The sequence below is a fragment of the Heterodontus francisci genome, chromosome 4, assembly GCF_036365525.1.
Source record: "Heterodontus francisci isolate sHetFra1 chromosome 4, sHetFra1.hap1, whole genome shotgun sequence".
In the NCBI taxonomy this organism is placed as follows: Eukaryota; Metazoa; Chordata; class Chondrichthyes; order Heterodontiformes; family Heterodontidae; genus Heterodontus; species Heterodontus francisci.
In genome coordinates, this window is record NC_090374.1 from 170,669,221 (window position 1) to 170,685,887 (window position 16,667).

The 16,667-nt window shown below is 44.6% G+C and overlaps 1 protein-coding gene across 2 annotated transcripts in view; it reads right to left on the bottom strand.

Moving 5' to 3' along the window:
* tek (TEK tyrosine kinase, endothelial) overlaps positions 1 to 16,667 on the bottom strand; it is a 93,983-nt gene that overhangs the window by 31,760 nt on the left and 45,556 nt on the right. For both annotated transcript variants that reach the window (XM_068030523.1, XM_068030522.1), the window contains 4 exons: positions 15,918 to 16,072; positions 12,047 to 12,200; positions 10,420 to 10,581; positions 5,137 to 5,277 (listed from right to left, as the gene is read on the bottom strand). In XM_068030523.1, coding sequence (XP_067886624.1) covers positions 5,137 to 5,277; positions 10,420 to 10,581; positions 12,047 to 12,200; positions 15,918 to 16,072 — 612 coding nt within the window. The remainder of the gene's footprint in view (positions 1 to 5,136; positions 5,278 to 10,419; positions 10,582 to 12,046; positions 12,201 to 15,917; positions 16,073 to 16,667) is intronic.

Genomic DNA, 16,667 nt, shown 5'->3' on the forward strand with positions numbered 1-16,667 from the left:
GAAACAGTTAAAGATGCCAAACTGCACGACGTCTTCAGCAAACCTGCAGACGGAGCGCAGCGCAGATACACATGGTCAAGATCGGACGGGTCTGCCCGTTCCAGGATTGACTTCCTGTTTGTGTCCCGTGCTGTCACGGTCGGATCCACCAACGTCAAGCCGGTGTTCTTCTCCGACCACTGCCTCTTACTGGCCGACTGTCACTTACAGGACGACCAGCGGGTTGGCAGAGGGATGTGGAAGCTCAATGCCACACTGCTGACCCCAGAGAACGTTGAGGAACTCAAAAGGGATTACAAAGGTTGGAGGACCGTGAAACCCCTCTTTGAGTCTCCAGTTCACTGGTGGGAAGCGATCGAGGAGAACATCAAGAGGTTCTTCATCCACAAAGGTGTTCAGAGGGCAAGAGAGAGACAGAGGGAAATGTCCCGACTCCAGAAAAGTATGCAAAATCTGCTCCGGTTGCAGTCAATGGGGGTCGAGGTCAAGGAGGACCTCCAAGAGGCGAAGAGTCAGCAGACCTCGCTCTTTCCCAAGGAGGCCTCCAAGATCATCTTCCGGTCCAGAGTCCGCTCCATCGAGCAGGATGAGACGTGCACGCGTTACTTCTTCCAAAAGGTACACAGAGAGAGCTCTGTTATCAGCAGCCTGAAGGAAGAAGATGGTTCGGTAACGTCTTCGCAGTCCGACATACTAAGGATCAGCAAATCCTTTTATGCTGGGCTGTATGATGCGAAGCCCACAGACAGCAGAGCCTCCCAGTCCTTCCTGTCATCTATCATAGAGGTCTTAGATGACAGCAGGAGGGAGAGACTGGACAAGCCTCTAACTCTGGACGAGCTGACAAAGGCCGTCGAGTCCTTCGAGACGAGTAAAACTCCCGGAAGCGACGGCTTACCGGTCGAGTTGTACTCGGCCCTGTGGGACTGGGTCGGCCCGGACCTGCTGGAAGTATACGAGAGTATGCTCCTGGCCGGCAGCATGTCAGAATCCATGAGGAAAGGCATCATCACCCTCATTTACAAGCGGAAGAGGGAGAGGACAGAAATCAGAAATTGGCGGCCCATCTCACTGCTTAATGTTGACTACAAGATTCTGTCCAAAGTCATAGCCAGTCGAGTCAAATCTGCTCTGGAGTTGGTGATCCACCCCGATCAGACCTGTACTGTACCCGGCAGGAAGATCTCTGATAGTCTCGCGCTACTCAGCGATACGATCGCCTACGTACGGGACAGGAGGGTGGACACATGCCTCATCAGCCTGGACCAGGAGAAGGCTTTTGACAGGATATCGCACACCTACATGATGGACGTGCTTTCCAAAATGGGGTTTGGGGAGGGAATCTGAAATTGGATCCAACTGCTCTACACAAACATCAGTAGCGCTTCTCAATCAACGGGTGGGAATCGGAAAGTTTCCCGATCAAATCTGGAGTCAGACAGGGCTGTCCTCTCTCCCCGGTCTTGTTTGTTTGCTGTATTGAACCCTTTGCTGAGTCTATTAGGAAGGATGCGAGCATAAGAGGGGTGACAAACCCAGGCAGCGGGGGCACTCAGGTTAAAACCTCCCTGTACGTGGATGACGTCGCCGTCTTCTGCTCAGATCCGCTGTCCGTGCGCAGACTGATGAGCATCTGCGACCAGTTTGAACTGGCCTCAGGAGCCAAAGTTAACCACGGCAAGAGCGAGGCCATGTTCTTTGGGAACTGGGCTGACCGATCCTTTGTCCCCTTCACCGTCAGGTCAGATTACTTGAAGGTGCTGGGGATATGGTTCGGAAGGGCCGGGGCGTGCACCAAAACCTGGGAGGAGCGAGTAACCAAGGTACGACAAAAGTTGAGCATGTGGGGGCAGCGATCTCTCTCCATTGTGGGTAAGAACCTGGTCATCAGGTCCGAGGCGCTCACGTTGTTGCTGAACGTGGCACACGTCTGGCCCATACCCCACTCCTGCGCCGTGGCAGTCACCCGAGCCATTTTCCGCTTCATCTGGGGATCTAAAATGGACCGGGTCCGGAGGGACACGATGTTCAAATCTCTGGACAAGGGCGGGAAAAATGTACCCAACGTGGCCCTCATCCTGATGACCACCTTCGTGTGCGGCTGCATCAAGCTGTGTGTAGACCTCCAGTACGCAAACTCCAAGTGTCACTACGTGCTGAGGTTCTATCTGTCCCCGGTGTTGCGTAGGATGGGCCTGGTCACATTGCCGCGGAACGCTCCATGCAGTTGGGCCGTGCCGTACCACCTATCCTTCGTGGAGCAGTTTCTGCGGGAAAACACCTTTGACCACCGGTCCATCAGGCAGTGGTCTGCACGGAATGTCCTCAAGGCCCTACGGGAAAAGGAGACGGTGGATCCTGTTGGATAGTTCCCCGAGCAGACAGTCAAAGTCATTTGGCGGAATGCCTCATCACCAGAACTTTTAAACAAGCACCAAGACGTAGCTTGGCTGGTGGTGAGAAGGGCCCTCCCCGTCAGATCCTTCATGCACACCCGAAGTCTCGCCCCCTCCGCACAATGCCCCCGCGGTGGCTGTGGTGGGGAAGAGACGGTCGCCCACCTCTTCCTGGAATGTGTCTTCGCAAAGCAGGTGTGGAAAGAGATGCAGTGGTTTTTGTCGAGGTTCATCCCAAGCAGCTCTGTAACATGTGCTCTACGGGCTGTTCCCAGGGACGCACACCGAGACAAACATCAACTGCTGCTGGAGGACTATCAATTCGGTGAAAGACGCCCTTTGGTCTGCCCGAAACTTGCTGGTCTTCCAGCGCAAAGAGTTGTCCACCACCGAATGTTGCAGACTGGCACATTCCAAGGTCCAGGACGACGTGCTGAGGGATGCACTAAAGCTTGGGGCAGCTGCAGCAAAGGCTCAATGAGGAAAGACCACAGTGTAAGGTCCCCCCACCAAGCTGAACTGAGGGGCTGGATCCATGGGAAACCCCTCGAACTGTATCGCTAATATTTTCATTTGCTGTAAATGTAAAACTGTAATTGGCATGACAATTGTGAAATGGAAGGGTTGTGAAGAAACTCATGATAGTACTGAAGGAAACTGATCTCCCTTGCAATGTTTGTATTTTTTGGTGCTGTTTGAAACTGTTTGGCAATGTAATTTTTACAGATTTTTATGAATAAAGTATATTTTGGAAAAAAAAAAGTAAAACATCCCAATGTGCTTCATTATCAGACAAAATTTGACACTGAGCCATAAAGAGGATATTGTGGCAGGTGACCAAAAACCTGGTCAAAGAACCCTCTTAAAGGAGGTGCAGAAGCTCAGGGAGGGAATTCCAGAGCTTAAGGCCCTGGCAGTTGACACATGGCCACCAATGGTGGAGTGATGAATATCGGAGGTGTGCAAGAGGGCAGAATTGTAAGAGTGCAGAGATCTTGGAGGATTGTGGGGCTGGAGGAGGTTACAGAGATCAGAAGAATTATAGGGATGGGGGCTGTTAGTGATAGGGAGGCTTAACGTCAGCCTCAACCTACTGGACCAGTGTAACATTTCCATTTTCTACACCTGTATGCTCCCCACCCCCAACCCCCTCTCGGACTGACAGCTTGCTGTCTCACTTTGTGCTGTAGGCCCACCCAGTACAAATGCATTCAAGCTGATTTTATGTAGGGGCTGCAAAGCAAGCAAATAAGGCAAGTGACTTTAATCGTCTCATCATACTAGTATCAGTTTGGGATGGATTCAAACAAACCTAGATGCAAAAGGGGCAACAATCAAGGATCTCACTCAATACACTGCAGAAATGGACCAAGGCTCCTTGGAGAGCACCTTCCAAACCCACGACCTCTACCAACTAGAAGGACAAGGGCAGCAAATACATGGGAACACCACCACCTGCAAGTTTCCCTCCAAGTCACACACCATCCTGACTTGGAACTATATCGCCGTTCCTTTACTGTCGCTGAGTCAAAATCCTGGAACTCCCTTCCTAACAGCACTGTGGATATACCTACCCCGAATGGACTGCAGCGGTTCAAGAAGGCAGCTCACCACCACCTTCTCAAGGGCAATTAGGGATGGGCAATAAATGCTGGCCTAGCCAGCGACGCCCACATCCCATGAATGAATAAAGATAAACACCATCCAATCCCCCTATTTATTTTTTAAATTACAACTAAACATTTTGTTACTTTTCCCTACTTTTTAGTGCTACTCTGCGGGAAGAATAAAAGTGACTTGTTTCAATTTCCTTTAAAAAAAATATACATTTACATGAGAAATGTGGAATATGAAATTCAATTATAGAATTGTCACATTCATACTTTACACCTACTGGGAAGTAAAATTCCCAGGAAGGTAACTAGAGCTGCCAACTCTGGTTGAATGTATTTCTGGAGGTGTCATCAAATGACCCCTCACCCCCAACTGGACATGTAGTCTTTATATTTCCCATCTCCAATATCTTTATAATTAATAAATGAAAGTGTTCTCTGTACATTTTTTAAAAGCCCACAATTTGGTCTACATCTAACTGTCTGGGAGTTTTCTTGCAGCAGTGTCTGGGAGATTGACCTTCAATTCCTGGGGACTCTGGGATAGAGTCATTCACAGAATAGAAGGAGACCATTCAGCCCATCGAGTCCATGCCGGTTCTCCATGGAGCAATCCGGTCAGTCCCACTCTCCCGCCTGATTCCCGTAGCACTGCAAGTTTATTTCCTTTGAGTGCCCATCCAACTTCCTTTTGAAATCATTAATTGTCTCCACTTCCACGACCCTCAGGGGCAGAGACTTCCAGGTCATTACCAGTCGCTGCGTAAAAAAGTTCTTCTTCACATTCCCACTGCATCTCTTGCCAAAACCTTCAATCTGTGTCCCCTAGTTTTGTACCGACTTATCTAAGCCTGTCATAATCTTGTACACCTGAATCAAATCTCCCCTCAATCTCCTTTGCTCCAGGGAGAACAACCCCAGCTTTTCCAAACTAACCTTGTAACTAAACTCAACTCTGGAGACTCCAAGGCAACCCTGGAGGGTTGACAACCCTAAGGACAGCTCGTTTTAGAGCTAGTATTATAAAGATCTTTTTTTCATTTCTGTAATTGCCCTATAATTTTGAACAGAACTTTTACAAAGTGCATATGAAAATAATCAGTAATAAAATGGGTGCGCTCCATTACTTGGGCAGTCAGTCCAGAAACTTGCTACTGGACCAGGGTGTCCTTCTCCCCCATCTCCTGGTCGGCTCAGCTGTATGCACACATTGTACTGGCACATTGGTTGTAGATTGTCCAGTTTCACCACTTCTGATGAATCTGTAACTGAAGGTAAAAAGAATATACATTATAATAATATATATTATTTTGAATTGTTTCTAGCAATTTGCTGAACCAATGAAACTGGTACATCTGAATTACTGCAGAATTCAACAGTCCCACCCCGATCTCCACCCACTCTGCATTATCAGGAACAGCAGCATCTACCTAATCCATAACCTCCACCACCTAGAAGGACAAGACAGCAGACACATGAGAACACCACAACCACCTGCAAGTTCCCCTTCAAGTTGCACATTATCCCAATAAATTGCCATTGCTTCATTGTCACTTGGTCAAAATACTTGAACCCACTCCGTAACAGCACGGGTGGGTGTACCTGCATTACACAGACTGCAGTGGTTCAAGAAAACAGCTCACCACCACCTTCTCAAGGGCAGCTAGTGATGCTCATATCCTAAAACTAATTATTTTTAAAAAGGTCTATCTTTTTAATCCCACTTCTCCAAACCATCTTTATATCAGTTACTTCACAAGTAAGGATCTATCTCCCTTTTTACCGGATGAGTTGATTTTACATCACTGGCCTTTCTGCAGTAGTGCATTCTACATTCTTCATAACAAGTCTTTGTCTCTGTACCAGTTTTTACCTGACTTAATCTGAATTTTATCTCCTTATTCTGCTAACAGCATGAGTCACTCACTATCTACCCTGTTCATTCCCTTCATTATTAGAAACAATTCAATCAGATGGTCGATTAAATCCCTCATCTCCAGGATGTATAACAAGTTTACTCAGTCCCTCATCATTGCTAAATCCGTGTGTTCTGGGAACTATTCCGACAAAACATCACTGGAAGTGCACCAAGGCCACAGTCTCCTTCCTGAGGTGCTGCCCAAAACTAAACGTTTTGGGGGACATTTTGAGTGCAACTCAGAAATGCAGCACCCAAATTAATGGCTTGCACTACTGGAAATTCTTCTCAATATTCCAGATGAGGGCTGACCAGCAATGTATAATTGCAGTAGTGTTTCCTTGTTTTAATCTGCTATGCCTCTGGTGAAAAAGTCCTGCAAATTATTATCCTTTTGACTGCTTTTAAACTTGCAAACTAGCTTTTAATGACGTATATACTTGAACCTCAGTATCCCTTTCTTTGTTTAATCTTCTGATAGGGAGACTGTCAATGTTTTACAGTGACAACCTCCAATGCTCATCAGCTGTTCACAAACACAGAACAGAATGATGTAAAATGCATCAAGATGTATTGTGGCTTTGTTAATTCTTCTAATAAAAAATGGAACATGCATTTCTTCCTTCCCCTGAAATGATTACAAACCTTACATTCTAAAATGAGTACTCCTTGTCAGTCAAATGCAGAGAAACATCTTCAACAATTGAAAAGCTTAACTCCAGCTACACTGGTGTGGGAAACTTGTCAATATATCCTGTGCACATAAACTCAAGGAAATCTCTTTGTTGAAATTCTCTCAATGAACAATAAGACCCCCAGGCACAAGTAACAAGGTTAAAAGCCTCCCAGCTCGTTGGATAATGCTCACAGAAGCTCAGCAGCTCAATATACAGCAATTTGAAATCTATCAAAATGAAAATAATTGTTCTGTTGATGTGGAGGGTGGACTGAATCCTCTTCCACATCCAACAGAATAACTGCCCGAATGACAACAGAAAGTGCCAGAAATACTCGGCAGGTCTGGCAGCATCTGTGCAGACAAAAACAGAGATAACATTTCAGGTCTGTGACCCTTCATCAACTGCCCTCTCAGGCAGGTGTAAAAGATTCCACAGCATTATTTCACACTATCATACAGGGAGCTCTACCCGGTATCCTGGTCAACATTCGTCACTCAACCAACACCTAAATATCTGGTCATTTATCTCATTGCAGTTTCTGGGAGTTTGCTGTGTTCAAATTGGCTGCCACATTTCCTACCTTACAGCAGTGACTACACTTCAAAAGTATTTCATTTTACTGTAAAATGCAATGGGGCATTCTGAGCTTATGAAAGGCACTATATAAATGCAAGTTTGTTCATTCTTTCTCTCTGTCCAACTCCATTAATTGTTTCCCAAGCTTCAGGTAAGATCCAGTGAATTAAATTTTCCTCTTCACCATATGCAGGGGTGGGGGGGTGGGGGGGGGGGAGGGGTGGTGGGGAGACCGGCAGGGTAATCTAACAGAGTGGATCACCCCCCGATACAGAACCAGCCTGACTTTTCTAACACTAATTTGCATTATATTTTGAGACATCTGGTCTAACAGGGCTTTTTTTTTAAAGAACTTATATAATCTAAGCAAAGGTCATCAGTGCCAGGAATTGTTTCTGGTTTAAAATTCTTTACAGCTTCAATAATTATTTGTGTGTTTCATTTTTGCAACTAGTTTGATCCTCCAAATTCTTCATCAACTGCATCAGTCTTGGCAGAAAACTGGAACCCAAAACCTTCATAAATCACTTGAGTTTCACACTTCTGAAGCATCCAAACTGCTAGTTGACTGGTAAAATAATAAAGATAAACATCTTTCAATCAGTTGTGGAGTCAGTGAAAGGCCCTAGGTTCAGCAAATCCATACCAGACCAAATAACCAATGCAGTGCTCCTTACCCACTGATCTCACTCCCAGTCTCATCCCCCTGACCCTATCTCATTCCCAGTGTCAGCCCCCTGACCCTATCTCATTCCCGGTGTCAGCCCCCTGAACCTATTTCACTCCTGGTGTCAGCACTCTGACCCTATCTCACTCCCAGTGTTGCCCTCTCACCTGACCTGACCAAACCCACACCCACGATCCAGATCCTGACCCTGATGCTACCTCTTACACTCAGTCAAATCACCTAGAACTGATAAGGGCATCGACTGCCCGTTTTAGAACCATTCAAATCGGATATGCTTGATATAGAAATTGCCCGATCTGGAACCAGCTTGTTAGAGAACCCACTTTTCATACAACATAGCCTATGTAGAAGTCGCTCAATATAAAGGCTGCCTGTTATGTAAACTTGCGATATTAAAATATAATTTTCATTATTTGGAGACATCTGGTCTAACAGATCTTTTCAATAAATTATATAATCCATAAGGAGATCATCAGTTCCAGGAACTGTTTCTGTTTTTAAATTCCTTACAGTTCCAATGATTATTTGTGTGGTTACTTTTGTAACTTTTTTATTTCTGCTAATTCTTGGCCAACCGCTACAGCTTTGGCAGAAAACTGCCCAACCCCAGCACATCTGAACTAACACCAGTGTTATGACCGAGGCAGGAGGAGTGCACTGTTAATTCAGTCCCACTTTTCCAAAGGTCACAACATGTTAATTAAAATATTCCCACTTACTAATACAGGCAGTCATATACACTACATTTCCCAGAATAGAACACACTAACTAGGTTTCTTTATTAAACAACAAAATTATCAGTTTATTATAAAACAAGTCTTAACCAGTAATAAAATAAAACATAAACATACAGATTAAAATCTTTAAAGTCCCAACATTAAATTTGAAAGTCCTCTTCTTTTTTAACCTTAGCATCTCACACTCACACAAACACACATTTATATATTTCCTGTTTGTGTTTCAGATTTCCAGCATCTGCAGTATTTTGCTTTTATTTATATGTATATCGGTTAATCAAACAAAAAAGGGATTTTTGGATCAGAGCTCTGTTACAGACAGAAAAACACCTGGGCAGATCACTTGCCCACCCCTAAAGAAAACAGCAGATGTGACACACTGCACCAAAACGGGCACACAGTCCAACCTCTGAGCACATGCAGACAGGTCACTGAGATCCACCTAGAGCACTTCTCTTCAGGTGGTGCTGAGAAGCAACTCTAGCAGGCCCTCCTCATAGACAGGAGCTGAAACAAATCGACACAGTGGACTTCACAGGTCTTTTATGGAACTTCTGGAAAGCGAGCTAGGTTGTAGTCTTTTCTCCTTCCTTGACACTTCAGCAGATTTGACTTTATCTCCTTCCAGAAGGCAAAACATACACACACTGACACACAACCAGAAAGCTTGTCAGTTTTCTGCCCTTCCAGGTGCTCTGCTGTACTGGGCTTGTCCAATCAAAGGACCACTTGTCACTTTTCAGCCTCTGTTACCAGGGTTTCTGTTCTATCCCAAATCTGAGCCATGTAACAACCAGCAACACTGTTGCCAATTCAGCATCCTCAGCACCCTCTTGATGTCTCTTTTTTCAACTTAACTATAAATTCCTTTAAAAAATAGTTTAAACAAATAACAGAATCACTTTCATAGCATTAGCTTCACACTCCTGAAGAACCAAGTGCCAGTTCACTGGGAAACTAATCAAAATGAATATCTTTAATCTAGTCATGGAGTGAAGAAATCGCAACCCCAAACCCTATCTCACTCCTAGTGTCAGCCCCCTAACCCTATCTCACTCCCAGTCTCAGCCACCTGATCCTATCTTACTCCCAGTGTCATTTCCTTGACCCTATCTCATTCCCAATGTCAGCCTTCTTACCTGACCTGACCAAATCTATGGTTCCCCCCCAACAACCCCCTGCACCCCCCCCCGCCCACCTCCATGATCCTGATATCACCTCTTGCACACAGTAAAATCATCGAACAGCTAACAATATTATGTAGAAATTTTATGTATATGGAGTTGAGTTATAGGTGAAGCATTTTTCGGTATGAATGAAATCAATGACAACTTTTTACTCCAGTAAAGTAATTTATGGTTGATGCACACCCAATTGTTCTTCACCTCCTGCTTAAGAATGGCTGACTTAATGTAACAAAAATCATGGGCCTTTTGGCTATCAACAGCTCTTTCCTACACCAAGACTTGCTTTTGTTTTGATGTTCTTGTTTACTCTCTTTTTGCTTTGGTCTCCCCACTTCACAGACCACCCTTGCTGAGAGATGCGGCATGCAATGTCCCCCTTGGTGTCTGCCAATGCTACCCTGTGACAGGACACCTAGAGATCCGGGACAGAAACCTGAATGACTTTCCAATTACAGATCCTCCCTTCCTTTCAGGAAGCACACGACCTCTGCTCACCAGGATTGCAACCTCAGCATGTGGTGACTGCATGTATGAGGCAATGCATTGGAGCCCCTATGCTGCTCATGCTATAAATACTGTCAATTCCTCCAAACAAGGTGAGACTATATAGGAACACATCCTTACCTTCAACTGATGACCATGACTCCAAAGCTCCAGCAGGTTTATAAAGGAGTCTTGTTAGGATGATTGGTCCATCTCCAATATGTGGCTCAACATTGGTGTTAACAACAATATATCGAGTGCCACTGTTGGCCTTAGTCGGAGGAGTCTGAGGTGAAGGAGGGACTGTTGGAAGTGCAAATTTGGCAATAAGTTAAGTTAGCCCTGATGCAAAACCATTGAAGTAGCACATTTTATGGTTCACCAAGGGGAAGCATGGCAGTATGTACTATAAACATTTTGTTATATAAAGAACACCTAACAGATTTTGATATTTCTCCTTTGTTTCTGTTGGGATAAGGCCATGTTCAGGTAACAACTGAATGTAGAACATTGTAAGATGGCAGTTAAGCTACAGAAGATGAAAATATACAGCATGTTGTTCCTGGGAACACTGTTTGCAATACATGTGCAGACTCTAGATCTGGGAATTACCAGAAGCAAACAAAAATAAACAGAAATGAAAAAAATAGACGATTAATGATTACTGTACCAATCTCTCTTAGTGTATCTCTGTTTTCTCCAGTTACTTTTCCTCTTCCTCATCTTTAAATTATATGCAGAATTATGGGGCTCACATTGTAAATGCACCGCGTGTAGTAGGTGTCTGGGTTTGTGGGATTTGTCACGTAATGCCACACTGTGACAAGCTATTTGCTTCATTTATTGCCAGTTGTGAATTTGAACATGGCTGGTGAAGAGATTGTCTGTTTTCAAGATTTTTTAAAAGATAGAGTTTATACACATTTCAGCGCAATTTTATCACTACGCACAATATTTTCTGGGGCCTAATGTTCATTTTTGTCAATTCCGTCGTGAAGTTTGAATGCAAGAGGAAGATGGCAGTAGCAGGTTACAAGATCATTCCCTGCTTCCCACTATTCTTGAAATTAACTCTTTGTGAAAGCAGTATCATGCTGTGTGAACACAGGATTTCAGCTATAACTATTGTATAAACCAAGACTAACTGACTACTGTTGGACCAGACTTGGAGTACTGTGTGTAGTTCTGGTCTCCATATTACAGAAAGGATATGGAGACACTGGAGAAGGTACACAAATGATTTACAAGGATGATACCAGAACTGAGCAGCTACACCTATCAGGAAAGACTGAACAGGATGGGTCTCTTTCTCTAGAAAAGAGCTGAGGGGTGACCCTCAAGGGCAACTCGGGATGTGCAATAAATGCTGGCAGAGCCAGCGGTTCCCACATCCCCGAACAAATAAAAAAAATTGATGTCTTTCAAACTATGAAAGGGTTTAATAGGGTAGACATGGAGAAGATGCAGGGGAGACCAAAACCAGGGGCCATAAACATAAGATAGTCACTAGTAAAGCCAATAGGGAATTCAGGAGAGTGGTGAGAATGTGGAACTTGCTACCACATGGAGTGGCTGTGGTGAAGAGTATAGATGTATTTAAGGGGAAGTTATATAAACAGATGAGGGAGAAAGGAATAGAAGGTTATGCTAATAGAGTGAGGTAAAAGGGGGTGGGAGAAGGCTCGTGTGGAGCATAAACACCAGCATGGACCATCTGGGCCAAAGGGCCTGTTTCTGTGCTGTAAAACTCTATGTAATGAAAGCCTACCTTTGACAGACATATTAAATGGCCTCACAGCAACTCCAACTGCTGTTTTGACGCGACAGACCCACTCGCCTGAATCTGACGGTGACATTTTCAATACTTCGAAGAACGTTATGGTTTGGTTGACTGGATGCGTTATTGTCTTTGTGGTTGTTGGCTGGAATGGAAAAGCAACAGACAGTGTAAGGGACGATTGCTAAGTACAACATCCTTCTCAAGTACACGTCAGAGGGGAGGATTCATATAACCAGAATTTCAGCAAAACACTTAATAGAGCTGAGCTGGTTTGCTGTAAAGTTCAACATCTGGAGTTTCATTAATAATTATTAGCATACAGGAAATGGATCAAATTGTGCAGAGCAATGTTAAATTATTTATCATGCAAAAGAACCAGGGGGGAGATGAGGGGAATTTTTTTTTTATGCAGTGAGTTGTTGTGATCTGGAATGTGCTGCCTGAAGGGATGGTAGAAACAGATTCAATAGTAACTTTCAAAAGGAAATTGGATAAATACTTGAAAAGGAAACATTTTCAGGGCTCTGGAGAAAAGCAGGCAGTGTGGGACTAATTGGATAGCTCTTTCAAAGAGTCAGCAAAGGCACAATGGGCCGAATGGCTTCCTTTTCCGCTGTATCGTTCTATAGTTATATTGAGCAGATTTCCCCTCCAACCGAGTTGAAAAAAAAATCAAATTTGTGATTATTCAGTAACACTTCAAAAACACCACAAATGCATTCTTTGCATTATTTCACAATATTTTGTGTGCTTTTACTTGTAATGATGCTCCATTGTGTCTCCAAACTTCATCTAAACAAACCAGAAGAGAATATTGCTGCACAGGATGGATAACTGTATTCTTTTTAGTTTGCAGCAAGCACAATCAGTCTTCATGAGGTGAGCCATTTGAAACAGTTGCACCAGATTTTACAATCTTTCTCAGGAAAAGAATTGGCCCCGTAATAATTTGGAAATACGGCCAAAACAAGCACTGAAAATGAGACTGGATTGTAGGAGGTGGACATAGAGTCACAAAACTGGATGATTTGAACAGTATTTGCACTCTGAACATATTTTATTTCTTCTTAGTGCAGCTGGCCTAACGCTTGCTTTTTCGATGTGTTATGCATTGCACTTGGTTTTATTTCTTAATTCTGAATTGAACTAAGACTTAAAATATTGTTTTTTGACATTGCTGCTCGTTTATAAACTTTCTTTTGGAAATCTCTAGCTGCCAGAATGCAGGCAAGAAAATTAATTGAAGCCAATCTCTCTCTCTCTCCCAGTGCTGCACTCGGGGGCTGAACACTAGGGGATGGAAATTAGTTTCGGCCCATTTTGGGGCCTGAAACAGGTGGTGTACTGGGGGCCTGCACTAGGAGCTGGAGGCCTGAGGATCATCCAGAACTGGGCCTCATTGTCTGTGGGCTGCAGAGGCCACTCTCATACTAAATGTGCGTGCATATGCTGCACGTCATATTGGATGCTTAAGTATCTGTTTTACGCCTCCAAAATGGACATGGAGCCAACAAATTCTCAGTAAATATTAAAGTATCCACACTTACCATTGTATGTACTTTACAGTCCTTCTATCAAGGGTGGCACTGTTTCACTTCTAAACCTTAACAACTGTGATAGATATGGTTGGTTCAGTGTGTAGCAGTCTTGCCTGAGTCAGACGTTTGTGGATTCATGATCCATTCCAGAGAGCTGAGAACAGAATTGAAGCAAACAATCCCAGTGGAGTACTGAGGGAGTGCTTCAGGGTTGGAAGGTCAGTAGTGAGGGAGTGCTGCACTAGCAAGAGGGTCAGTACTGAGGGAGCGCGGCACTGTCGGAGGGTCAGTACTGAGGGAGCGCGGCACTGTCGGAGGGTCAGTACTGAGGGAGCGCGGCACTGTCGGAGGGTCAGTACTGAGGGAGCGCGGCACTGTCGGAGGGTCAGTACTGAGGGAGCGCGGCACTGTCGGAGGGTCAGTACTGAGGGAGCGCGGCACTGTCGGAGGGTCAGTACTGAGGGAGCGCGGCACTGTCGAAGGGTCAGTACTGAGGGAGCGCGGCACTGTCGGAGGGTCAGTACTGAGGGAGCGCGGCACTGTCAGAGGGTCAGTACTGAGGGAGCGCTGCACTGTCATAGGGTCAGCATTGAAGGAGCGCTGCACTGTCGGAGGGTCAGTACTGAGGGAGCGCTGCATTGTTGAAGGGTCAGTACAGAGGGAGCGCTGCACTGTGAGAGGGTCAGTATTGAGGGAGCGCTGCATTGTCAGAGGGTCAGTACTGAGGGACTGCTGCACTGTCGGAGGGTCAATACTGAGGGAGCGCTGCACTGTCGGAGGGTCAGTATTGAGGGAGTGCTGCACTGTCCCAGGGTCAGTACTGAGGGAGCACTGCACTGCTGGAAGTGCCATATTTTGAGTGAGACGATAAAACATGTACATGTGTGTCCTCTCAGATGGATGTAAAAGATTCCATGGCACTATTTGGAAGAAGAGCAGGGAAGATCTGATCAATATTTATCCCTTAACCACTGTTGCTAAAACACATTATCAGGTCATTATCACATTGCTGTTTGTGGGAGTTGTTATGCACAAAATGTCTGCCACGTTTCCCCACATTACAACAGTGACTACACATCAAAAAAAAAGTTCTCAATTTTCTGTGAAGTGTGGAACGTCCTGAGGTTGTGAAAGGTTCTATAGAAATGTGGCTCTTTTCTTTCTTTACCAGCTATGTCAATGATCAGCTCTCCTACCTCCAAGAATAAGTGGTGTTTTTTAATAAGGTTCATTTCCCCTCCAGTTTATTGTTTTTATTTGCCTGAAGCTCAGTACTTAATCAGTGAACGGTTGGACTTCAATGAAGCCTGGGGGCTTCAAAAAACAAAGTTTCCCTTTTTCAAAAGTAAGGATAGCAATTTTTAAATATTAAGAATAGTAAATGCACAAGAATAATTCTAAAAGCGTAATAAGGAAGGGAACCTGTATTCACCCTGCATTATACCACGTTAACGCACTTTGCGTCCAATTCATTATTGTTTGAAGTATAATCACTGTTGTTATGTAGGTATTTTATCAGCAGCAAAGCCCTCAAAAACAGCAATGAAGGACCAGATAAAATGTTTTCTGGGGGTATTACGTCAGGGAGGAATGTTTGCCAGGACACTGCCCTGCTTGCCTGTGAAAAGTGTCTTTTAAATTGAGCAGTCAGATACAGTCTTGGTTTAACATCGCACCAGAAGGACTGTGCCATTGACAATGCAGCACCTCCTTAAAACTGCAATGATGCAACCTAAGTCATGCTCTCAATTAGTGGAGTGGACTTGATCACATGTCCTTTTGACTTTGAGATGGAAAATGCTACCAGTTGAACCAAACTGAGGGTAATCTCATTGAAGGATTCACAGATTTAGGATTCACATAACATCAGAAAATAAGACAGTAGAGATGGATACAAGGGGTAGCTTGATAAAGACATGAAGAAGAAAAGAATAGAAGGATAGGCTGATAGACTGAGATAAATAAGGTGGGAGGAAGCTCACGTGGAGCATTAACATGGGCAAAGACTAGTTTAGCTGAATGGCCTGTTCCAGTGTTGTAAATTCTATGTAAGATGACGGTTCTGACTTATAACATACCTGTGGAGTTTTTGAAAGCTATTCCATTCAGTTTGTAGCCGAAGCTCTGGGAGATAAAGAATAATCTTGTGAATTGACTGGACCTTAGGTTGCTTAGTGCCATCTTCCATACAGATATCAAAGCACAATATCTAGGGGCTTTCAGGGGGTGAACACATTTCCTGCCATCTCACAAAGCCAGAGCATCAAGGGATGCTACATTGGGAGAGCTGGAGGAACCTGCTGCTTTCCTAAAGTACCTACATTAACTTCTCTTCCATGTGGTGTTATGAGCTGAATGTTGCCATGCACTGGCAGTGGATGTCCTGTCGCAGTACAGTTGAGATGTAAGGTCACTCCAGTGTTCACCTCGATATTGCCACTGGGATCTACCAACTGAGGAGGCACTTTGCCAAAATCTGCAAGACAAAACAGAATTGACAAAAAGCCGGATCATTTTTGATGAAAAAGCTGCAATGAGTGCTGGGGTCAGGGAGCAGGGGTTGGGCTCCCCTGTGGGGGTGAACAAGCAGCCATATTCCTGTCTATAGGGAGGCAGACGCCAGAAATGTGCCTGTAATGGCCTTTGTGCCCCATGCAAATGAGGTGCCCTTCCAACCCTGCAGTGCTAGAAGCCACCATCAGGCTCAATCCCAACCCAGCAATTTCAGGGCCAACAGCGGCTTTTTAGTACAAGAGAGCTGGAAACAAGCCTTGTTTTGTTCATTCTCTTTTTATCATTTAATCTCTCCTGCCTTCCAAAGACTTTCCCTTTTATTCTTTCCTTCCCTCCTCCCTTTCCCTGCCTCTGTATATGCTTAAAACCTGTTACATCTCTAACTTTTTCCAGTTCTGAAGATCATTGACCTGAAATGTCAACTCTTTCTCTCTCCGCAAATGCTGCCAGACCTGCCGAGTATTTCCAGCATTTTCTGTTTTTATTAATTGTTTTGTTTAATCTGGGGTCAATGACTCCTTGTTGCATTACGGTTCCGCGGGTGAGATTGACCCTGT